General features: G+C 36.0%; 1 protein-coding gene across 4 annotated transcripts in view; it reads right to left on the bottom strand.

Annotated features, from left to right (window-relative positions):
• Positions 1–26,702, bottom strand: part of LIPI (lipase I) — an 80,502-nt gene extending 53,800 nt beyond the window's left edge. The window contains exons 1-3 of one of the 4 annotated variants that reach the window (XM_061429775.1): positions 26,643–26,702; positions 4,088–4,473; positions 1,688–1,796 (exon numbers count right to left, since the gene is read on the bottom strand). In XM_061429775.1, coding sequence (XP_061285759.1) covers positions 1,688–1,796; positions 4,088–4,473; positions 26,643–26,673 — 526 coding nt within the window. In that variant the 5' untranslated portion in view covers positions 26,674–26,702. Of the gene's footprint in view, positions 1–1,687; positions 1,797–4,087; positions 4,474–18,130; positions 18,276–26,642 lie in introns of those variants that run through there. The other 3 variants (XM_061429809.1, XM_061429856.1, XM_061429730.1) reach the window with 3 other exon arrangements.
• Positions 26,703–26,735: the final 33 nt, after the last annotated feature.

Here is a 26,735-nt window from a genome sequence, read left to right as displayed (position 1 = left end):
ATTTACTCAACGTTTAAATGCTCTTTTGATGAATTTGTGGGGGAGAAAGTGTTCTCCCCGTCCTACTCCTCCGCCATGTTGAGTTTTAAGCCAGCTTTTCCACTCTCCTCTTTCACTTTTATCAAGTGGCTCTTTACTTCCTCTGTGCTTTCTGCCATAAGGGTGGTGTCATCTGTATATCTGAGGTTGCTGATATTTCTCATGGAAATCTTGATTCCACCTTGTGATTCATCCAGCCCAGCATTTCGCGTGATGTACTCTACATATAAGTTAAATAAGCAGGATGACCATATGCAGCCTTCACATTCTCCTTTCCCAATTTTGAACCAATCTGTTGTTCCGTGTCTGGTTTTAACTGCTGCTTCTTGACTTGCATACAGGTTTCACAAGAGGCAGGCAAGGTGGTCTGGTATTCCCATCTCTTTAAGAATTTTCCACAGTTTGTTGTGATCCATCCAGACAAAGGATTTTGCATATTCAGTGAAGCAGAAGTACATGTTTTTCTGGAATTCTCTTGCTTTTTCTGTGATCCAGTGGTTGTTAGATCCGACATAACTGAATGAAGCAGAAATTTCTCTCTTCCTGTAAATTGCCCTGATGTAGATCCAACATGTTTGCTGGCTTTTAAACTCTGATGATTGCTTGGCATGTGGAGCCATTCTAACAAGTCTAACATGTGAATAAACACACCTTAAAATAAAGTAGGCTGATCAACAGTTCAAACTGAGCTAGTATGGTGGTTGAAAGAGAATAGGCTTTGGATGCCAGAGATCTTTGTATAAATCCTGGCTTAGATGTTACTAAATTTTTGACCCTCCTGAATTTATTCAGTTATCCTCAATTTTCACATCCTTTATAAGGAAGATAAAATTAAGACTGATCAAAGAAAGTAAGGTATACTTAAGGTCTTTAAAGACTCTAAATATCTATAAACATTTTATTCACTTCTCCCCTCCCCCCTTTGCTTAAGACTCTAGTATTAACATTTTAAATAATTATAATTCTTCTTGGAATAGATCTCAATAATTCTAGAAAGTTAAATTAACTGGGAAAAGATACTATCCTTCTAGTTTTAAAATCACTGCCATTCCTAAAGGGAGGCCTGAAAATCCATGTCAGCATTATTTGGTTACTAAGCTTTATGAAGTCAGTAACTTTGTTAAGGAAATACAATGAGAACTGGGGTCCAGAATCTCCCAGGTATAAATACCAACTCCTGTTTCTCTCTTCACGTGTTCAATTAAAAATTTCAAAATAATTAAATTATATCAAAGTTTCTAAAAATTAAATATATGATAACAGGTTATATTATTGGTTAATACATGAAAAAAGTTTTGCATGTGTAAAAGTTCTAATGGGTAAAACTTTCCTCAGGATTGTTACAATAAGGTCTCCTTAAAATTCACATGCACAATTAATTCACATGCAAAAATAAATCATTCCCCTTCCATTTCTGTATGGGTCACTTAAGTTTGGTTAAGGAATAAGTAAGACTTCAGAGTCTAACTAAAACAAAGACCAGTCTTTGAATATAATATAGAAAAATGATGAACGTTTGTGCATTGTTTCCATTGCTTAAATATTGCCCGTTAAATAAAGTAACAATTTCTGAAACTTAAAAGTATATAAACCATTAATTTTATCAAAAACACTTAAAATAAATAAATATAATTTAAAAATATTTTACCTGTTATTCTTCCAACTCGACCATGAAATATCTTTCCAACAAATCCACTAATATGAGCCCCTAAGCTCACACCTATGAAATGAAAATTATCAAGAGATGCTCCATGCTTCTGCAATTCAAAATGCAGTGTTACAATTTTCATTTCAGAAAGTCATAAATTATGCCTCGTTGCATCAGTGTTCTAAAAATCATTATTTTTTCTGGTTTAGTCCACTTCTGGGAGACAGGGAATACAATTTTATAATTTTAAACAACTATATCTTCGTTCAACTTTTTAAATAAAATATCTGATTTTTATTTACATATTAATACCATTAAATTTTTATCTAGAAAAGCATATGTAAAATAATATATTTAATTATTTTGTAATAATAAAAATAAAACATATTTGGATACTTTGTGCTAGTGACCTTGATAAGTGCTATATAAATCTCATATTTAATATTCACAAAGTTCTATGAGCTATTTATTTTTATCCATTGCCTAAAACTTTCCCTAGCACCTATTAAATGCTTAATAAATATGGTTTTAGAGTGAATTGCCCAAAGTCATATATACTTATTACTATAAGGGAAAAAGATAGATTTCAAGTCCAGGTCTGTTTAACTTCAAATATAACCTAACCTGCCTCCTTGTTTTATCTGTAAATTGTGTCCAAACTTGAGGAAGACTGAACAATGTGAATATCCACCCTTACTTTAGAGATGATAAAATGAGATGCAGGGATTTTAAGTGACTTTTCCTGATTACAAGCTGGAGAGCTGCTGCTGCTACTAAGTTGCTTCAGTCGTGTCCAACTCTGTGCGACCCTATAGACTCTGTGCAGCCCACCTGCCTCCTCCCTCCTGCTGGAGAGCAATGGAGTCAAATTTTCAAAGCCCAAGTTTTGATCACGGGTATGGTAACATTAGGAGCTTAAACAAGGGAGAATTTCTCTTATTATATTCTCTTACACTCTCGGGAAGCAGGTCATGGTCCAGTCTACACAGTCACACATCTGATGGCTGATAGAAAGATGTGGAACATTTATTCTAAGGAGAAACTAGATTCTGATTTCCCAGGCATGGGGTGATAATTTTCTTCAAAATTTCTCAGACCAGTACCTGCAACCTCCAGGGAATATCACTCTCAACTATAGTGCTACTGAATTTTTCATCCTTCATTATTAATATGGAGCCATTGCAAGGAAAAGCACTGTTAGAAATTTATCTAACATTAGACTTTTCCTAAACTTCTGTATTTAATATTCACAAGTTCCACACTTTGACATACATATGTATTAAGTATAGAAAAGACCACTGCAAAAAGGAAAAATTACTTATGCAATTTTCAGGCTATCAATAAGAACAAGTGAATCAATAGCCCTCTGTTTCCAGAGGGATGGTTTGGTTTTGTCCAAATTTGTGGATGTAAAAATAATAATGATAGCTGATTTCATTCAATGGTTATTACATAACAAACACTGGTTAAGAATTAATTTCCCATAACACTTAAATAAAATATTGTTATAAAGTTTTGTTATCCCAAATGAATAGACAGAAACGAGGCAGAATGGTTAAGCTATTGCTCAGACTCACACTGACGGTGTGGATTTGGTGGTCTTTCAATCCCTCTAGTCTGACTTCTAACAACTACGTACAACTGTTTCTTGGATCTATGATGCTTGCTGAATTTCAGCAGAGGCTTGGAAGTTCATCATAACACAACTCGAAGGTGGATTTCAAGCTCAAGAATGACCCCGAGTCTTTTATCACCTTTCTTTCTCTCGAGCACCATTACTACGACCTCTCTCTAGAAAAGACATAGATCTCTAGATCTCTATATACACTGACTTAAAGATCATTTGAAACACAGGTGGACCTAGAACTGGCCTGAAATTATTTAACCGGACTTCATTTAAACTGGATAAGCCTAAAAGGAACTGAGACCTGCTTCCAAGGTGGCAAAAGTATGCTACTCTTCAAGTTGTTTCTCACTTTGACCAATGTACACTTTGTCATTTTAGACATATCTTAGAAAATATATCGAAAAAGTCTAATGATTAAATAGTTTATTTCCTCTCTCCACATAAAATCACCCACTAATCCTGAAGTCAGCATAGGCAGAATTTAAAAAAACAAAAATCTTGAAATATTTTAAGATAAAATATGATAATTGAGTCTTTAAGATAACTTTAAAAAATAAGATAGGCCATGTCTAGGTATAGAATTATCCATTAACACAAAAGAATCATGGCTGCATATGTGAAGCACATCAACACAGTAATTCTTCACACTTGTGCAGTAATTCTTGATTAACAAAGTCTTAAAGGAAATAGTATTTACTTTATCACCTTTTTGTAGTATTATAAAACCACCATTTATTATATAACATATACAACCCATAAAATTCCAGACTTACCAAAAGATTCTGAATGTACCTACTCAAACTGACAGCAACTTTCCTGGTATTTTTAACTGCCCTAACGTAAAGAAAAGTTGTAGCTCCTCGGTTCCAGTCTACTACAATTATATTCATATCATCTTGGTTCAACAAAATCCTGACAAAGTTCTGAAGCCATGAAGGAGTGGAGCCCAGTGGTCTGTACCCATGAATCAGCCAGACTGCTTTCTTGCTTGTGTTGAAATTAATGTTAAGTGAGTCATTCTTCTCAAACAGTGATTCAGCACAAGTCGGGTTCTTCCTTGTATACAACATCAAAGATATCTCCATTTGGGGATTAAACAGATCTCTGAAGGAATCCTTTAAACTTAGATGAGAGAATTCAAGGCATGGTGACTTATTCTCTGAAATTAAAAAAAAAAAAAAGTCAGTCAAGCTAAGTATTGGGATAGTATTTATTTGATTCTATTCTTGTCACTGCTGCAAAGGAAATACTTGAACTTGGAGGGTATGGAGGATTTTATTTTATTAGCAGTTTAACATAATATACTGAGCAACTGCAATGTTGAAAGTAATTCATTGATTACTTAAGTAGACTTTTTGAACTAGATGTATTCAAAATTTACAATAAAATATAGAAATGAATGTGGCTGGTTAAAAATTAAGAATTAGTTTTATCAGTACAAAATAGCAATGATGTGATTGAAATCATTAATATTGTTAATAAGGAAAGTGTTATATACAGCAATAAAAGTCCACAAGTTGATATGAACTTTAACAATTTTGCAGAAGAATATCAAGATATAGATAATAAGCATTGGGAAAAAATATATTTTATCTGACTAGTGATCAAATAAAAACAAAAATATATCAATTTCTTCCTATCAAATTAAACACAATGAAAAAATAATTTTAATATGTAATACTTATAAGGGTAAATGTTACAAAGATTCATATATATATGGATGCTCAGAGCAAAAGTTGATACTTCATTTTGAAATTGTATATGTGTGTATGTGTATACCACACATACAGAATATTAAAAATATTTAGTCTTCTTGATTTTCTTGCCTAGAGTTACACTAATGAAATGAGCACTGTGTTAAATATAAATATATTAATTATAGGGTTATGCATATTCACACAAAAATTTAAAACACCTTAGTTATCATCACATGTAATTTCATCAATGTGTGCATCCTATCTATCTATCTATCATCTATATACCTACATATCTACCCAGCCATCCATCCTAGATGAAAGCAGAGCAGAAAATGAAATATCTAAGCCAAACCAAAGCAATGGTCATTACTAGGCAGTGAAACATGGCTGTTTTTTCTTTTCATAGTTTTTAAGAATTGTAATTTTTTTAAAATGAGGATACAATCTCAAAATATTTTTTAATGACAGCATATGCTTGTACTACTTCTGAAAATTTAACTTGGTAAGAAGAGTTGGGAAAAAATTTGTCAATACATAGCAAAAATCACAAAAGTGTTAGTAAAGTTTATGCAGTAATTACACTTCTAAGAATTTACACCAAGAAAATAGTCTGAAAACACATAAAAAATGAATATACATTATTTGAATATTGGAGAAATAGAGGTAATTTAAAGGCCCAGAAATAATGTGCTCAAGTCATTACATACATTTATATGTATTTGATAAATATAAGTATCTATTTAACATATATAAACACACATTTAAAACTATACATCTTTTTATATGCAAATATATTCAGAAAATACATAATAATATGCACTAGTTGCAATCATTCTAGTTGGGAAATTATATATGTGATATTATAATTATTCAGAAGGAGACAAAGAAGGAAGGAAGTGAAATTGAATTCCCAGATTAATAGCTGAGAGACACTTGGACAAGTGAAAAACTTTGATACTTCATTTGTTCTAAGTACAAAGGAATGAGGAAGTGGAGAGGAGGAATAAATTAAACCTCAAGGCAATATCAATGCTTAACAGAGTACAAATAGGGTAGACAATTGTGCTTATCCACCTTCCCACCAGCTGGAACTCTGAGAAGTCAAAATGCAATTGATATATCCAAACTGCTGGCCCACTAAAAGCCAAGGTAGATTTTACCTGGCTCTGGAATGAGAAATGAATAAACACAATCCCTGTGATGAAATAAGGGAAAGAAATCACCTATAACAAACAACAGAAAAGTCTATTGTCTATTACCAAATGCAGAAGTAATTGCAGGAAACTCTTTAGAACTCCATTAGAATGCAAGGAAAAAACACATCTCAAAAACAGGAGGGTATTAAGAGAAAATTTATTGAGTCAAAAACAATAGCTTAAGGTTAAAATGGAATAAAAATATACTCCAATTCACAAAAAGGAAAAATGCAATTGCAGAATAAAAATTCATTTTACAGATGCAAAAACATGAAAATCTCACCTTATATATAGTAAGAAATGAAGGAGAAAAGATATTTAAATTATGAAGGTAAACATAGATATGGGATAGAAAATAAAGATTCAAATTAAAAATCATTATTCCCTTGGCAGGTAGGGAGGAAATGAGGAGAGAGGGGATAGCAGTTAAAACAATTAAGGAAATAACTTCACACCACGGTATACAAACTGAAAAAGGTTCACCAGTATCTGGAGAAATTCAGTTCATCAGACTCACTAAGAGACCTCCTAGAATCAGTTTTGGTTTCAATGAAAAATAAAAATATCCTAAAAATATTAAGGCAGAAAATCCAGGTTGCAGATAGAAGAATGAATTTATGATGACTTCATATTTGTCTTCCAAAATAATACATCAGACATATAAAAGTGTAATAAATGAAGACTATAAGTACAAAAGTTTGTGGCCCAATAATTTTATATTTTTCCTAAAGTATACCACCCAAAGTTGACTAAGTAAAGTTCCTGACATCATCACTATTAAATAAGTGAGAGCTTTATTGAAGACAAAATCCATAGAAACTCACAGTAAAAAAAAAAAAAAAAAGTGAGCATAGAAACAAGTTAGATACCAATGTAAGTGTAAACAGTGTAAAACTGAGTAAAACATAAATGCAATATCAGAAATTATTCTTATTCAAATGTTTAACAAGAATGTTTAGTATAAGTCAATATATACTAATAAGATGGTTCCTCTTTCCATGGAATTCTGTAGGCAAGAAAATTGGAGTAGGAAGCCTTCTCTTGAGGGGATCTTCTTGACCCAGGGATTGAATGTGGGTCTCCTGCAATGCAGGAAAATTCTTTACTGTGTGAGCCCCAGGGAAGCCTCAACGTATACTAATATAAGATGGAAATTTCGGTTAAAAGGGGTATAGATAAAGTGGTACGAAAATTCCTTAACTGGGGGATTCAGAATATGTCAATTTAAAAAATGTTAATAAATAGATAAGTATGGGTTTTAAAAAATATCGATTACCTTAACAGTTAACCATTATACTATGTAAAACAATAGACATAACTCTCTACACACTAAAACATATGAAACGTGTATATATACAAAAGATACAAAGAAAATGAAAAATATAGAAAGTAGAAAGCACAAAATGATAAACTTACACAAAACAAAGTATTGTAACTGTAATAAAGTCTTCCTATTAAAAAAAAATCAGCTTCATAAAAAAGAAACTTAGCTACAAAATAAAGAAGTGCACTGCTGCTGCTGCTGCTGCTGCTGCTAAGTCGCTTCAGTCGTGTCCGACTCTGTGCGACCCCATAGACGGCAGCCCACCAGGCTCCCCCGTCCCTGGGATTCTCCAGGCAAGAACACTGGAGTGGGTTGCCATTTCCTTCTCCAATGCATCAAAGTGAAAAGTGAAAGTGAAGTTGCTCAGTCATGTCTGACCCTCAGGGACCCCATGGACTGCAGCCTACCAGGCTCCTCCATCCATGGGATTTTCCAGGCAAGAGTACTGGAGTGGGGTGCCATTGCCTTCTCCAAAGAAGTGCACAGGAAATTTTAAATAAATGGATAGGTAGGTATATTCTACACAAGTAAAATAAAGACAAACTAGGTTGATATATTAGATGCAATCATGGCTCCAATACCTCACTGTTTCCTGAATCTATGCCATTCAGCTTGTAACTCTGAGGTATTCTCCCATCATAAGTGGGATGACTTGCCCCAATTTTTGATATGGGTACAAGTATTACAGCTTGTAATATTGGAAAATAGGGCCTTGGTGATGTAATGCAAACAGATGCTGAAGTGGGCTTGCACGTTAGAGCTGGGCATCCCACATTTCTGCCATCACAGTGAGAATATCCCAGGTCTGGCCTGCTAGAAAAGGAGAGACAGGTGTAAAAGAGCTAAGTTGTATTAGTCTCCCTAGTTGATTGACACCCAATTAAAAGCCAAACACGCCAGCAAACCTAACAAAGAAGAGCACTGCCTATACAATTCCCACCTGAATCCATAAATGTAGCAGCTACATTACATTAACCACCACCGAGGGTCTGTGTTTTTTGTTTTGTTTTGTTTAGCTTTTTTGTGACATTGTATAGTCAATTTGGGGCTTCCCAGGTGGTGCTAGTGGTAAAGAACCTGCTTGCCGATGCAGGAGACATAAGACAGGCTGGTTCAATCCCTGGGTTGGTAAGATCCAAGGGAGGAGGGCATGGCAACCACTCCAGTATTCTTGCCTGGAGAATTCCATGGACAGCGGGCCTGGCGGGCTACCGTCCATAAGGTTGTAAGAGCCAGAAACAACTGAAGCAACTCAACGTGTAAGCACACATAGTCAATTTCATTAATAATATTAATATCAGATAAAGTAAAACAAAACTTTTCAAATGATACAAAAAAGTCAAACTAGTGTACTGTAAAGCTCTTAAAGAATATCAAACTGACTCAACTCTGGTAGATTATAGAAAAAGAAAAAAATAATAAAGTTCTAGAAATCAAATATTTAACAGTTCAGTTCAGTTGCTCAGTCGTGTCCGACTCTTTGCGACCCCATGGACTGCAGCATGCCAGGCTTCCCTGTCTATCACCAATTCCTGGAGCTTGCTTAAACTCATGTCCATGGAGTCATTGATACCATCCAACCATCTCATCCTCTGTCATCCCCTTCTCCTGCCTTCAGTCTTTCCCAGCATCAGGGTCTTTTCCAATGAGTCAGTTCTTCACATCAGGTGGCCAAAGTATTGGAGTTTCGGCTTCAGTGTCCTGTTCCATGGACAGAGGAGCCTTGGTGGGCTACCGCCCATGGGGTTGCAAAGAGTCAGACACGACTGAGCGACTAACACATTTTGTGTGTGAATGAGACAAACAAGAGCTGAGAAAATTCATTAACACTATAACTGCTCTACATGAAGTGCAAATGGGAGCCCTTCAAGTTGAAATGAAAGAGTGTTATACAATAACTTGAAATCATATAAAATGTAAAATTTTCTGGTAAAGGTGAATTATGAACAAATATAAAAAATACTATTGAAATTTTGATTTGTAACTCCACTTTTTATTTTCCATAGGATTTAAAAGACAAATGCATAGAAATAATTACAAATCTATGTCAATGGGTATGCAATATGTAAAGATATAACTGTGTCATCAATAACATAAAATGAGTGAAGTAGAGCTTAATGGAGTAGAGTATTTTAACTGAGAGTTTTTACTGAAGTCTTTATTACCATTATTGGAGCTAAATTAGTATCAATTTAAGATAGACCGTCATAACTTCAGATGTTATACATAATCCCTGTGATAAATACAATATATAGAATATACAGCAAAAAAAGATAGAGAGATCAAAATGTGTCAGCACAAAACAATCAACTAAAAACAAAGGAAGACGTGATACTTCAAACCCATTTGGATGGCTACTATTAAAAAAGAAAAACAGGAAATAATTGTTGACAAGAATGTAGAGAAATTGGAACTTGTGTGCACTGCTGAAAGCTGCAGCTGCTGTGTTCATTGTAGCATTATTCACAAAAGCCAAAAGGTGGAAGCAACCCAAGTGTCCAGTAAAGGGGAATGGATAAACAAAACCTGGGGTACATATCCAGTGGAATATTATGCAGCCTTTAAAAGGAAGGAAAATCTTATACATGAAACAATGTGGAATAACTTTAAATATGTTATATTACATGAAATAAGATAGTCACAAAAATATTAATATAAATGCTATATGATTCATTAAAATGAGGTACCTAAGGAGTCAAATTTATCAAGGCATAAAGTAGAACAAGGGTTGCCAAGGGCTGGGAAAAAAGTGGTAAATGTGGAGTTGATGGGGTGCAGATTTTCAGTTTGGGAAGATGAAAATGTTCTAGAGATGGGTGATGGTGATGGTGGCACAACAGTGTGAACGCACTTAATAACACTGAACTATACACTTAAAATGGGAATTTTTAATATATGTCTTACCAAAATAGAAAAGGCTTCCCTGGTATCTCAGATAGTAAAGAATCTGTCTCCAATGTAGGAGACCTGGGTTTGACCCCTAGGTTGGGAAGATTCCCTGGAGAAGGAAATGGCAACCCATTCCAGTATTCTTGCCTGGGAAATACCATAGACAGAGGAGCCTGGAGGGCTACATTGGGGTCAATGAAGCCCAATAGGGTCACAGTGAGTGACCTACCATGGGGTTACAATGAGCTGGACATGACTATGTGACCACATACACACACACACACACAACAATAAAACAAAAACAAACATCTTACAGAATCCAATTCCCATCATTATATTATGGATATCTGATTCCACACTTACTTTACCTCTGTAAACAGCTAGAACACTTGACAAAATATATGAAGAAAAAGTTTACACATTGGACAACAAAAAGCACACAGCTATGGTATCTTTACAAAGGTAAACAAATGATTTGAACCCTATATCTAATACCTTTCTACCTGGAGGCAGTTTCCAGACTTCAGTGCAGGAGGGTTGAACCCAACAAAACATGGCGGTTTTGCCAAGTTGGAGACAAAGACTGAAGTTTGAAAAAGTTGAATCTACTAGAATTTGTATCACAGCGTACCACAAAGGAGGGAGCTATGCAGCGGCAGAGCTCCAAACTCTGAGAGGAGTCCCTTCGAATCCACTGCTGAAGACAAACTGGTGCCTGCGTAGGGTGAAACTCCAAAAGAGCTGTCAGCTCAGCAACCTCGAAGGCCACGGCTTGCTGGGAGGCACTGCAGTTCTGACCAGCCAGGGTAGAGAAAACTCAATGAACATCACAGGCATTCAAGAGAGACTCTAGAAGGGTCAGACTTTACGGCAATGGAGCTAAATTAGCTCTAGAGTGAAAAAGAACTAAGGCCCATCCTTTCTCCTCATTCTCTCAGCTCTGCTTGCTTTGATTTGGCTTCATTCTCTGGCAGACAACACGTGTGAAATATTGAGAGACAATATTAACAATCTTGAGGTAAGCAAAGATTTTTCAGATATGATATAGTAAGCACAAAACATAAAGATAATAAATTGGAAACTGCCATAGTGAAAATGTCTGCTCCTAAAAAGACACTGATAAGAATCTGAATGTTCAGGTTTGCAAAATGTACATATGAAAAAGTACCATATCCCAAATACATATATGTATGTATGTGTGTGTGTATGTGTGTATATATATATATATTATATATAATATATATATTATGTGTATATGTTTTATATGTGTATACACACATGTGCTGTGTATGCTCAGTCACTCAGTCATACTGGACTTTTTGCAACCCCATGATCTGTAGCTTGCCAGGCTCCTCTGTCCATGGAATTTTCCAGGCAGGAATCCTGAAGTGGGTTGCCATTTTCTACTCTAGGGGATCTTCCCTACCCAAGGATCGAAACTGCATCTCTTATGTCTCCTGCATTGGCAGGCAGATTCTTTACCACTGCACTGCCTAGGAAGCCCTGTATACACATATACAGTCATGTCCAACTCTTTGCGACCGCATGGACTGTAGCCCACCAGGCTCCTCCATCCATGGGATCTTCCAGGCAAGAATAATGGAGTGGGTTGGCATTTCCTTCTCCAGTACACTTATACATATATGTAAAATTAAAAAGTTACTTTCAAAAAAATGACAAAAGAATTGAAGGCACTTCACAAGAGAGTTGTCTAATGGCCACTAGGCTCAAAACTGATGGTCAACATCATTAGTTGTCAAAGGTAATGGGTTTTTAAATATAATAATTACTACAATAATTATTTGATTTGAGTTAGATAAAAACATTCCGTTTAAAAGTAAAATTATGTGAACTAGAAGAAGAATACAATTAATGTATACATATACCATCTCAGATTGAGGAGTGACTTTTTAGCATTAAAAAAAGGAAGAAACCATAAAGTATCAGACCAACAGATTTCACAGCAGGTGAATTTAAAACTTCTGTACATAAACACTAAGGGTTTCCCTGGTGATTCAGTGGTAAAGAATCCACCTGCCAATGTAGGAGATTCACGTTTGATCCCTGGGTTGGGAAGATCCCCTGGAGAAGAAAATGGCAACCCATTGCAGTATTCTTGCCTGGAAAACCCCAGGCTATAGTTTGTGGGGTCACAAAAGAGTTGGACGTGACTTAGCAACTAAACAACAACAACACAAACACTATAAACTAGCCAAATGACAAAAAAAAAAAAAACTTAGGACAATATTTTCAATACAAAGTAGAAGAGGAATTAATATACATAAAGAACTATTAATGAAGAAAAAGAATGCCCCAAGTGAACACCAAGTGACGACTATAAAGACATTTTACAAAATTAAATATTCAAACATAAATGTATCAAAATGTGCTCAATATTCTTAATAACTAGTAAAGATTAATTAAAATAATATCATTGTATCATTTTTACTATTATACCATGACCATTAACACTGATACATATCACATCAGTTTTAAAGTGGTTATTTAGGAATAAACTAAATACATGGCAGAGTCTATAAATTATGATGTATCCATAGTAATGCAGCAAGTAAGAAATCTATATAGTCTATAAATATACACATATAGTCCTAATTTTAGCTATAATACATAGTATATATGCAGTAAACTCTAACTCATATTTGTTCACATACACACATATTTACTGTATTAGAACTGGTAGGAAATAGACCACTATCATAATTGTAGTTTGTGGTGATGGTAATATTCGATATTTTGTCTATCTTTTTATATTTTCTCTGTGTTTCTCCCTCCTGAATTTTAATATTTTCTCAATGTTTTAAATCTAACATACTTTTTGTTATAAGGAGTGTTATAAGGAGGAGAAATGGTTTAAATAAACTTGAATTGATTTAAAAAAATGATAAATAATGTTATTGGCTGAAAGATAAAGATATTTAGAACAGAAAAATAAGTATTGATGTTGTTTGAAAATTTAACAAATTGAGGTTCTTCGGACTGGTCTAAATTACTCTGATTAGAAATTCAGTAGCAAGAACACAATACTGGATTTCATTATCAAATATGTAGAAAGATAATGACTCTAGCAATAATCTCAACAGAGCAGTGCACTGAGAAAGAAGTGTGAAAAACTTCCTAGATTTAAAATTATAGAAGCAGTAAACTTTTAAAAAATATCAAAGACATATGACATCAGGAACAATGATTCTAGGCTGCTCAGCTCTAACTGAAGTATATTTCCATTATAGTTGCAATGGTTGTGAAGAAGAGAACAAGGAGATCCAAACCAACAAGAGTTCAGAGGTGTGAACAGCACCCTGGACATGGATGACTGAGACCCAAATGTCTTTAATTTCTTTCAAACTTCTCTTGTGAATTTGAGCAAATGTTTTTCTGCTCTCATTTCTAGGCCTTGGTTTCTTTAAATGGAAGGAGTTGAAATAAATGGTCCCCTATGACTTCTATTATTCTAATATTCTTTGATTTCAAACCCACTTACACACAAATTATTCTGTCTTGCTACTTTAAGCACTGACAAAATGAATAACAGAGAGTCCTCAAAATCCAGTCATAAAAAATTACCAATCCTAACACACTCTATAAAGATTTACTTCTTCCTCTGATAATCCTCTGAAATCCACATTCATCCCAAAGAGCCTGCATGAAAACCTCCTTCGTTCCCTTTCTTCATTTCTAAAAGAAAAATGTACTTCCTTCTCTTTCTTCATTTCTAAAAGCAAAATTGTACTTGTTAACAGCAATAACATCAATAATATTAATGATGGTTTATGATTATTTAGCAATCACTCCCGGAGAAGGCAATGGCACCCCACTCCAGTACTCTTGCCTGGAAAATCCCATGGATGGAGGAGCCTGGAAGGCTGCAGTCCATGGGGTTGCAGAGAGTCGGACACTGAGTGACTTCACTTTCACTTTTCACTTTCACTCATTGGAGAAGGAAATGGCAACCCACTCGTGTTCTTGCCTGGAGAATACCAGGGACGGGGGAGCCTGTTGGGCTGCCGTCTATGGGGTCGCACAGAGTCAGACATGACTGAAGTGACTTCACTTAGCAATCACTCCATGCCAGGCACTGTACTGTTTTATATTTGCTACCTTTTTCCTCAAGAAAGTGAAATTTTAAAAGATTAAATAACCTGAAAATACATTTATTTAGCATGTAATAAGAAATCAAGATATTCAATCAGTAACTTTTCAACTGTGCAAATATTTGAAAAGCTGTTGAAAATACACTGACAGTTGACCAAACAAGCAAAATATAGTAAGTGACTGATAAGACTTTGATCAGGAATTCTTTGTTTAAAAAAAAAAAGGAATTCTTAAGCATGAGTTTAAAAATGGGTATAAAAAATGACAAGGAGAGTTTATTCAAATGTGGTTTCTTGAGCCATGCCCAGAGATTCTGATTGGAAGGTACATCTACATTTTTAAAGGCACAACTCAGGGAATTCTGATATACGTAGTACATACAAGTCTACCATAACTGTACATGGGTAGATACAGCGTGAGGTCCTATAGCTGAAAATCAATCTTAGAGAATTAAAGAGAAAATGCATCTGGAAGAAAACAGCGGATTACTCTAACCTAATTTATATTGCTTTAGAATTGACCAAATCACTCATTTATGTTATCTCCTTTGAGCCTGAAAATGCACTGAAATGGTATTATAAATTTTACTTCCACTTAAAAATGAAGAAACTGATGCTCAGGGAGGTTAAATGATTTGGCCTGGGAGAACAGCCACCAGACTTGAATCTGCATCTTTTAACTGTAAATCCCAGCTTCTTTCATAACACCCTTAAAGTAACTTTGGTATAATAAATTACAAAGTTGTTTGTGGACATTTGATGTTAGTAAATCAATAGAAATAGATTACTAGTCACATCAGAAAGATTTTTATAAAGTTTAGAGAAAAATAATGATGACTTTGTTGAGTCTGTGGGCTCAGAATTCCATGGCTTTTGGAATGACTATTGCCCTATAGACAGTCCACTCAGTAAGGTTCTACAAATATACTCTTACTACTAAAAGTGTGGTCTGCATACATATGAGCATCAACTGGGAGTGAATTAAAATTGCAGAATCTTGGGCTTCACCCTCCATCCTGTGAAGAAGAATCTGCATTTTTTAAAATTTTATTTAATTTTTAAACTTTACATAATTGTAGAATCTGCATTTTAAACACAATGCCCAGGAGTCCAGAAGTCCAGGGCTGTAAGCTCTATCACCTTAACAAAAATGACTCCATCTTTCCGAATCTCATTTTCCTCACCTGTGAAATGAGAAAGATGAACTAATCTATCTTTAACATCTCTTCTATTAGTTACTTACTGGAGCATAGGAGTTGACAAACTATGGCCTGTGGGCTAAATCTGACCAGCACGCTAAGAATGATTTTACAATTTTAAAAAATTTAAAAAAAAGAATATTTCGTGACATGAAAATTTTGGTAATTCAGCTTTTAGTGTCCATTGTGCATATGTGCTCAGTCACTTCAGTCGTGTTCAACTCTTTGTGACTCCATGGACTGTAGCCCGCCAGACTCCTCTGTCCATGGGATTCTCCAGGCAAGAATACTGGAGTGGGTTGCCATGCTCTCCTCCCAGGGGATCTTCCCAACCCAGGGATCAAAACTGTGCCTTCTGCCTCTCCTGCATTGCAGGCAAATTCTTTACCCACTGAGCCACTTGGGAAGCCCTTAGTGTCCATCAATACATTTAAATTAGAACACAGCCAGACTCATTGGTTTATGAACTGTCTATGGCTATTTTCATGCCATGATAGCAGAGTTGAAAGGATGTAATCAAGACTGTAGGGCCCTCAAAGCCTAAAACATTCACTATCTGGCCCTTTACAGAAATATTTGCTGACACTTGCTATAGTAATAATGGTAACAGCCACAACCACCATTTCAGCAGATATTAGGACTCAAAAGTATACTAAGAACACATGTGCATATAATTTAAATATATATGCATATACATATATTTGTATATACAGTAGTTTGTTCAGCTACTTCTCTACTTCTATTGATTCTATTTAAAAGTTTTGAAATGATCTGACTAATCCCAGTTTTTCAGGATGTTTTTCCATTTTTGAAGGCAGATGTAATTATTCTCATGTTGAGTGTAAGAAATGCTTCTGAAAAATATATTTCAGAACCTCTAGTGGAGAAGGGAAGAGCATGTATAATTTTAATAAAAACATATTTATCTGAAATAAATTACTGAAATTTCAACAAAATATCCTAGGTAGGTAAGAACTTATGTAAAATGAGAGAACACTTGCATGGGTTAAGTATGATTCTAATACTCAGCCAATCTTTTAATTTTTCTTATTTTTTATTTATTGTTATTAATATCTAAAACGTCTGATATTTTATTTCTGTTGACAGAGCCAGAAACACACTTTATAATCATATCTGTGTTTTATCAATTGAGAACAACTTCCTATCTACTAATCAAAGCAACAAATTGAGAAAGTCTACCATAATATTGATGTAGAATGATGTCAACTATGATATAACACAAAGGATAGGAGTCTATACTTTAGAATTCTTTCAAATTAAGGTACCACTACTGTACATTGTGGCTCAGCTGGCTCTCCTGCAATTAGGGAGACCTGGGTTCGATCCCTGGGTAGGGAAGATCCCCTGAGGAAGGGAAAGATTACCCACTCCAGTATTCTGGCCTAGAGAATTCCATGGACTGTATAGTCCACGGGGTCACAAAGACTTGGACATGAGTGACTTTCACTTTCACATTCACTGTACATTACAAAACCATAAAATACCTATCAAAAGAATTCCAAGTAAGTAAAATATAAATGATGAACTGTATATTATTACCATTCAAAGTCTGTATTTGAATATAGAACAAACATTTCCAGAACTTATTTTTAAGCTCACATATACAATTGAAAAGAAACAAGAAATAATTTGAATTTTTAGTTGATATTTTAAGGTTATTCAAGTATGCATTCAAGAAATTTTTAAAAAGATTTTAAAACAAAGGAAATGGCCTTCTTTTGGAAAATCTCTACAGAAAACTATTCATTATGATTGTAAAATTGCTACTTATTATCATAAAGTAGAACAAGAAGTTCTACTGAACTGTTTATTACCATAAAGTAGTAAATGATATTACTTAAATTAGTAAATTTTATTACCGTAAGCCAGTAAACCAGGACAATTTCAATATTATTATCATAAACTTGTTCTGGTTTCTGTTTTGTTGTAAAGTGATAGGACAAAGCAAAACATTGTAGAATATGTTTCTATTGTTTCTTTTGCAACTGACAATTTACCTATGAAAAAGTTGTCCTCAAAAGTAGGGTTATTTAAACAAACAAACAAACAAACAAAAACCAAGATGTTTATTAAGCCATGATTTCCAATACTGAAGAAAATTCCCTAGCACTAAATTATTCTAAATTTCTCGTGAATATTTGTATTTGTTCTATTTATATCTCCTTGAAAAAAAAATTTCTAGTAAGTAAAATAAAATACAGAACATACAATGTACCAAACACACACACACACAAACATTTATAATAATCTGTTTGCACATGAATACCCATAATTACAGTATATTTTTATACCATAATGTTATATCATTCTTTATCCAAGAATTCAAACCATACTGAATATTTAATACATATTTTAATATAAATCATATTATCAGTTCTTACCAGATCTTGCCCAGCACATCAAACAGAGAAAAATGTATACTCTCATTTGGAATCTGATAAAAGTAAAAGAAGCACTCAGATTCACCAAAAAAGAAATTCTAAAATTCATTATGGTTTCTCTTTGGTAGGACTGTCACAGTCTGGTAGGTTTTAATGTTAAAGGTTTTATCCTTGGCTTTTGCTCCTCCCTGTTTGTTGAAAAGGTGAGGCAGTTCGTTTTCTCCCATTTAGCTTGTACTTGTGAGAAGGTTTTATAAGTTAAACACTGTAATAAGTCACAAACATTCAGCTACACGAGGTGAATTTAAGGGAAAGAAAAAGATAATTATATCTTTCTTTATTCCTCTTAACCTCAGGATTTCAGAAATGGTTGGGAAGAAGATGTTTGTTGAAACCTTAAAGCAAATGTGATGTTAGAAAACGCTAGAAATAAAGAGAGTCAGAAAAAGTTGTGGTTTATGTTCATTCTGATTACAAACTAAGTTGTCTTTATAACCATGAAATCAATAATAAAATTCATATCCACCAAGATTCCTTTTTATATATATGTCATTTTGCAACCCAAACTCAGTGGCTATTTTGAAATTGAAAATGCTAGCCTGTCTCTTGAGATCTACTATTTGAAGATTTTAAAAATATTTTTGTTTTTAACATAGCAGACATTTTAAAATTATTACAAGATTTCAACTATGTACTTCATTTTTCCCTTATTTTCCTTCTAACAATGGATGTTGGTAGGCAAGGAAAAGAGAGAATCGCTATTCTCTATGTATGTGCATTGTAAGTTCAAAAATTAAATTTGTTTGGAAATTCAAGTCTCTGTAAACTTCAAAAGATACTTTAAGAACAGACCTGTTTAATTCACATCAGTCAGTACAAACTATGCTGAGGTCTGGGGAGGTGCTTCAGAGGAACCACAAACAAAATGAGGTATTCATTTAAAAATCATGAAAAATGTAACTGCTGCTGAGATGTCATCATTATTTTGACCTATTCGGTCTCTGGGAATTTTATGTGAGACTTCAGTTTTAAAAGGGTGCCAACATGATAATTTGGAGACCAACAAATAATCATTTAGCTGTAACAAGTGTACCTTTCTAACAAAGATATAAGCAAACCACATATTTTCAGAATGTGGGAAGAAAGATAAATGTCATACATTTAAGAGAAACTCTAAACAAGTTTAGAGTCAAATTAACAGATAAGTCTTTCTTCACATATCGTTTTCCTTTTGCTCTGTGCTTTTGATGTCACATTTAAATATGAATCCTGCACATTATTTTCATCTTAACCATCCTAAAGAGCTCATATTGAAAATACCAAGTTGGCATTTAGGACAAAACAATTCATGGAAAAATTTCAAAATATAAAATTATGCTTCATTTTCATACATTTCACTTACTGTAAATTGTGAGAAATTTGAGACCATTAATGTCCACTGCATCAAATAGCAAAACTAGTGGGAAGATAAAATATTATATAAAAGGAGTATATTTTACTAAGATAATATATATGTACTAATTAGTCTCCTTGTATTTAAAAGAATGATTTTAAGATCTGCCAGACATGTATACAGTATAAATCATACTATAAGAGTGAAAATGAGGATGATGATGAAGAAGATAAAAAATTGATGAAGCCCTATACACCAAGTAAGTTTCTAGGCATGTTATAGTTAGTTATAGAAGGTAGTTGAGTAGACTTATTGAGATGAAGGAGTTATTTTTTTGTCAGAATATATTTTGGGACAAAAAGTTGTGTAATTTAGCAATATGTGTCAAAATGCTTAATGTCCTCACCCTTTGGTTCTATAATTAAATATCCCAGATACTTTGCCAAAGAAGTACAATCATACCCATGCACAAAGATATATGAGCCAGGAAGTTCATCTCAGCATATTTATAATAGCCAAAAAAAGTGGAAACAACACAAATGCTGACCAGTGGAGGATTCATCTAATTATATATATTGTGTTGCTGTTTGTTTAGTTGCTAAATTGTGTGGACTCTTTGTAATCCCATAAACTGTAACCCACCAGGATCCTCTGTCCATGGGATTTCCCAGGCAAGAATACTGAAGTGGGTTGCCACTTCCTTCCCCAGGGTATCTTCCCAACCCAGGGAGAGAACCTATATCTCCTGCATTGGCAGGTGGGTTCTTTATTGCTGAGCTACTTTTATATATTAATACATACTGTGAATTAAAATTAATGATGCAGAGAAATCAATATTTATTGGTGTAGAAAGCCTTCATTACATGGTTTTGGGGTGATCAGTTCAGTCACTCAGTCATGTCCAACTCTTTGCAACCCCATAGAATACGGCAAAAAAGGCTTCCCTGTCCATCACCAACCCTTGGAGATTGCTCATACTGATGTCCATCGAGTCAATGATGCCATCCAACCATCTCATCCTCTGTCATCCCCTTCTTCTCCTGCCTTCCATCTTTCCCAGCATCAAGGTCTTTTCCAAAGAGTCAGTTCTTCAAGTCAGGTGGCCAAAGTGTTGGAGCTTCAGCATCAATCCTTCCCATGAATATTCAGGACTGATTTCTTTAGGATTGACTGGTTGGATCTTCTTGCTGTCCAAGTGACTCTCAAGAGTCTTCTCCAACACCACAGTTCAAAAGCATCAGTTCTTCAGTGCTCAGCTTTCTTTATGGTTAAACATTTCCCTCATAGCTCAGTTGGTAAACAATCTGCCTGCAATGCAGGAGACCCTGGTTCAATTCCTGGGTTGGGAAGATCTGCTGAAGAAGGGATAGACTACCCACTCCAGTATTTTTGGGCTTCCCTTGTGGCTCAGCTGGTAAAGAATCCACCTGCAATGTGGAAGACCTGGGTTCGATCCCTGGATTGGGAAGATCCCTTGGAGAAGGGGAAGGCTACCTACTCCAGTATTCTGGCCTGGAGAATTCCATGGACTGCATAGTCCATGGGGTCACAAAGAGTTGGACACGACTGAGTGACTTTCACTTTCACTCACATCCATACATGACTACTGCAAAAACCATAGCCTTGACTATATGGACCTCTGTCACGCAAAGTAATGTCTCTGCTTTTAAATATGCTGTCTAGGCTTGTCAGCCTTTCTCCAAGGAGCAAGCGTCTTTTAATTTCATGGCTGCAGTCACCATCTGCAGTGATTTGGAGCCCAAGAAAATAAAGTTGGTCACTGTTTCCATTGTTTCCCCATCTATTTGCTATGAAGTGATGGGATCGCATGCCATGATCTTAGTTTCTTGAATGTTGAGTTTAAAGCCAGCTTTTTCCCTCTCCTCTTTTACTTTCATCAAGAGGCTCTTTAGTTCCTCTTCACTTTCTGCCATAAGGGTAGTGTCATCTGCATATGTGAGGTCATTGATATTTCTCCCACCAATCTTGATTACAGCTTTTGCTTCATCAAGCGTGGCATTTTGCACGATGTACTCTGCATATAAGTTAAACAAGCAGGGTGACAATATAGACTTGACATACTCCTTTCCCAATTTAGAACCAGTCCACTGTTCCATGTCTGGTTCTAACTGTTGCTTCTTGACCTGCATACAGATTTCTCAGGAGGCAGGTAAGGTAGTCTCATATTCTCATGTCTTTAAGAATTTTCCACAGTTTTTTGTGACCCATACAGTCAAAGGCTTTAGAATAGTCAATGAAGCAGAAATAGATGTTTTTTAAATAGATTTTTTTTTTCTGGAATTCTCTTGCTTTTTCTATGATCCAACAGATGTTGGCATTTTGATAAAAGGCAAGCTAAAGATAAAATGTATAGTAAGGTACATAGTAAGATACACATGTATTTTCCTTAAAAATGTTTTATGTTATGTATACGCTAAGTCACTTCAGTAGTGTCCGATTCTTTTTGACCCTATGGACCATAACTTGCCAAGATCCTCTGTCCACAGGATTCTCCAGGAAAAAATACTGGAGTGGGTTACCATTTCCTCCTCTAGGGGATCTTCCCATCCGAAGGATCAAACACATGTCTCTTATATCTCCTGCATTGGCAGGTGGGCTCTTTACCACTAGCACCCTGGGAAGCTCTCTAAAATCACAGAACTATCTACAAAAGCAGGCTTCTTGTCAGAACACTCTTGGCTGCAGAAGCAGACACACACCCAGGCATGCCAGCTCTGCACACTGCTCTAACACCACACATGTGTGGGCACTCAATCCCTGCTCCAAGGAGGACCAGCCTGACCAGCTCATGGGAAGACCTGGTGAACATTGCAGGAGTGGGGTCTCCTAACATAAGAAAACCTTCCTTACATATATACAAGTCAGGATGCATGTCCTGGGGAAAGGACATGCATCCTGACTTGTATATATGTATGTTAGGAAGGTTTTCCTCCAGAATATTTATATCTGCATGGTAGACTCCTTGATGAATTCACTGTCTTAGTTATCTCTTTAATATTACAAATATTTCTTTTAATAAATATCTAATGCAAGTAAAACAACACAACAAGTTATATTTACTTGGGACAAATATGATTAAGGAAATCAAAACAAAGAAAAACTGAGAGTAAGAAAAATAATGAAGACAGGTGAGGTTAATTTTTCAAAGATATTCAGTGCACACCCTTAACATTAATTCCACAAGTTTCTCCATTCACTCATTCATGTGTTCATTCATTTATGCAACTTTTATTAAGCATCTACTGATTTCCAGGTTTAACTTGGTTGCTGAACATTAAAATAGAGACATTCATTTAGTCAAACTGTATTACTTCAGCAACTATTTATGATATATCTACAGAGGTATCAGGGATTGTTCTAGATATCGAAATATATTACCTTATAGTATTTCACAGAGAAGAGGGATTGGAAAAGATATGTCTAGAAAACTATGGAACCAGACAGGTGGAGCAACCAGCTAATCTACAGTACTGAATGGCAAGCCTTGCAAGAAATGCTATTTGGGCTGAACTACAAAAGAGAATAAGTCATCTGGACAAAGAAGGGGAGAAAGGAACTCTGGAGCTCTAGTTATATATATACATATATGGGCTTCCCTGGTGGCTCAGCAGGAAGGAACCTGCCTGTCAATGCAGGAGACATGGGTTCAATCCCTAGGTTGGGAAGATCTCTTGGGAAAGGAAATGGCAACCCACTCCAGTATTCTTGCCTAGGAAGTCCCATGGACAGAGGAGCCTGGCAGGCTACAGTCCATGAGGTCTCAGGAGTTGGACACAACTTAGCAACTAAACCACCATCACCATATATATGTGAGCATGTGTGCATGCTTAGTCACTTCATTGTGTCGGACTCTGTGTGACCCTATGGACTATATAGCCCATCAGGCTCCTCAGTCCATGGGATTCTCCAGGCAAGAAAACGGAGGTGGGCTGCCTGTACCCTCCTCCAGATGATCTTCCCGACCCAGGGATCAAACTCGCATCTCCTTCATTGCAGGCAGATTCTTTACTGCTGAGCCATCAGGGAAGTGCATGCGTGCACACACATGTGCACGTGCGCACGCGCACACACACACACACATTTTTGATGTCTTTATGCAGTTATGGGTATAAGGCATCCTGATATGAGTGAGAAAAGACTAATTATTTATCCATGCATCTAACCCATTAGATCTTATATGTGATTATATGTGACTGATGGTGCAAGAAATGGTGAGAATAAAAGGGATTCTTTTTAAGCTACCACTAGGTTTATCACTATTCATTCACTCAGTATCAATTAGGAAATACAAAGAGAGGCCAAATTCTGAGCAAACAGCTAACTGCTTTGAGCTGACTTTCAAACCTTAAAACATTAAATAATTATTCTAGAGGTACACATGCCATAAACTTATGTACTTTCAAAATAAAAGATGTGATAAGAACACCAAAATCATACACACCATAGACAAAAAAAAAAAATAATGCAAATTTCAGTCCAGCAAGAAAACATGATGACTTATATGCACTACATATTTTACAGTCAAACCTGAAGTTACAGCTCCCAGATAAGCAATGTCTGAGGAGTTAAAGAGAAAATATCTTGGTTTGGATAAAAATTTGGAGGTAAATGAATTTAAAAATCAATAGATCTACTCATAATAGAGACCTGCAAGTATCCACTTATTTGATCAACATGTATTTGCTATCTGCTTGTAATGTGCAGAGTTTCCCTTGTGGCTCAGACAGTAAAAAATATGCCTGCGATGTGAGAGACCTGGGTTCTGTCCCTGGGTTGGGAAGATCCTCTGGAGGAGGTAATGGCAACCCACTTCGGTATTCTTGCTGGAGAGTTCCCATGGACAGAGGAGCCTTGAGGGCTATACAGTTCATGGGGTTGCAGAGTCGGACATGACTGAGCGACTGATCACACACACACACAGTGTGCATGTTTTCACAACCCCCTCCCACTATGCTACAATACTGATGAAAGAAGAAAGAAGAAATGGAGACAGGACTTAAAAGACATGATATATCGACTGAAGGTAACTACTGAAGTCATTGACACATAATTTTCTATTTACGTGTTCAAGAAATCTGCTTCTCCCATTAACACTCTAAGGTGATTTAGAAGGGCATATCTTTATAGGCACCTTTGTTTTCCAAGGATTAAAAATAGCGCCTGGCACATAGTGAGCACTCAGAAAATATCTATTAAATGAGGTAATTATATTAGTCCAATACAATCCTTAAGAAATAGATCTTGAATTCTAAAAAGTGAAATTACTTAAAGTTATAAAATTAAGTAATGTCAGAATTCAGTTAGAAATCTGGATTCCAAAGATGTGTCCTTTCCATCAAAAAAGATGATTTCTTTGGTCCAGTAACCATGTAAAAGAAAACTTTTCTTTGGTCCATGTAAAAGAATACTTTTTCAACTCAAATGAACTATCACCACATTTCTATGCAGACATATGGTATCAGAAAGGAAGCCAAGTTAACAGTTGACAATATTTTGTTTAATATATCAAAATATTGAGATTCTGAGTAAGTTTTCTTCCTCCTTTCAGGAATTTTTTTTTTTCAATCCTCCTCAAGTAAGGATTAATTTTTCACCTTGGTCCATAGTTTACAAAGTACAGCCCTGGAGCCTATTATACAGAGTGAAGTAAGCCAGAAAGAAAAACACCAATACAGTATACTAACGCATATATATGGAATTTAGAAAGATGGTAACGACAACCCTGTATGCGAGATAGCAAGAGACACGGATGTATAGAACAGTCTTTTGGACTCTGTGGGAGAGGGAGAGGGGGATGATTTGGAAGAATGGCATTAAAACATGTATAATATCATATAAGAAACGAATCGCCAGTCCAGGTTCAATGCAGGATACAGGAAGCTTGGGGCTGGTGCACTGGGATGACCCAGAGGGATGGTATGGGGAGGGCGGTGGGAGGGGGGTTCAGGATGGGGAACACATGTACACCCGTGGTGGATGCATGTTGATGTATGGCAAAACCAATACAATATTGTAAAGTAAAAAAAAAGAAAAAACAAAGTACAGCCCTGATGTAAAATACAAACACGAGATCCTACTACAGTCACCCAGCATGCCTGTGTGCTCAGTCACTTCAGTCCTATCGGAGTCTCTGCGACACTATGGACGTAACCCACCAGTTTCCTCTATTCATGGGATTCTCCAAGCAAGAATACTCCAGTGGGTTGCCACGCCCTCCTCCAAGGGATCCTCCCAAACCAGGGACCCAACTCCTGTCTCCTGTGTCTCCTGCATTACAAGCAGATACTTTACCCACTGAGCCAGGTGGGAAGCCCATAGTCACCCAGCAGCCATCCTCAAAAGTTCTGTCTTCAGTAACAAAACTTGCTATAGTCTTTCCAGTATTCTTTGGTATAGTCTATTTTCTCAAGTGCAAATGCCTTCTGCAGTCTACCTAAAACCTGTGTCCATTTTCAAAGACTTCAACTAGGTAACACTTCCTGGCTAAATTAATTCTAGTACTCTATCCACATCCATGCACGTATGCACTCATTCTTTCAAAACGAGTTTTATGAAAAACACCAATTTTAGACCCCAATTATTTATTCGTTTACTCTTTGGAAACAAAAAAATTAGTCTTCCCCCATTAGCCTGTGAGCTTCGGTAATGAAGTTAGTATGTCTTATATCTCATCTCTATGGAGAAGGCGATGGCACCCCACTCCAGTACTCTTGCCTGGAAAATCCCATGGAGGGAGGAACCTGGTAGGCTGCAGTCCCTGGGGTCGCTAAGAGTCGGACACGACTGAGCGACTTCACTTTCACTTTTCACTTTCATGTATTGGAGAAGGCAATGGCAACCCACTCCAGTGTTCTTGCTTGGAGAATCCCAAGGACGGGGGAGCCTGGTGGGCTGCCATCTATGGGGTCGCACAGAGTCGGACACGATTGAAGCGACTTAGCTTAGCTTAGCTTATATCTCATCCCTATAGTCATTTTATTTAAAATGTTTGTTGAACACATCCAAAATGAATTAATAATGTCGTGCCCTGAAGAAATGAACGGATCTCCACAAGCAAGATGTCAAGGCCCCTTGCAGACTAATCTTAGTTTCACTCACTCTCCCATGGTCCTGGTCGGATACGGGACATGGCGAAGGTGCGGTGGGCGGTTACCACGAGGTGCTGGGGGCGTGGCCCCGCAGCATCGCTCC

The sequence above is a fragment of the Bos javanicus genome, chromosome 1, assembly GCF_032452875.1.
Source record: "Bos javanicus breed banteng chromosome 1, ARS-OSU_banteng_1.0, whole genome shotgun sequence".
In the NCBI taxonomy this organism is placed as follows: domain Eukaryota; kingdom Metazoa; phylum Chordata; class Mammalia; order Artiodactyla; family Bovidae; genus Bos; species Bos javanicus.
Note: the sequence above shows the minus strand (reverse complement) of the source record. Positions and strands in the feature narration are given on the sequence as shown.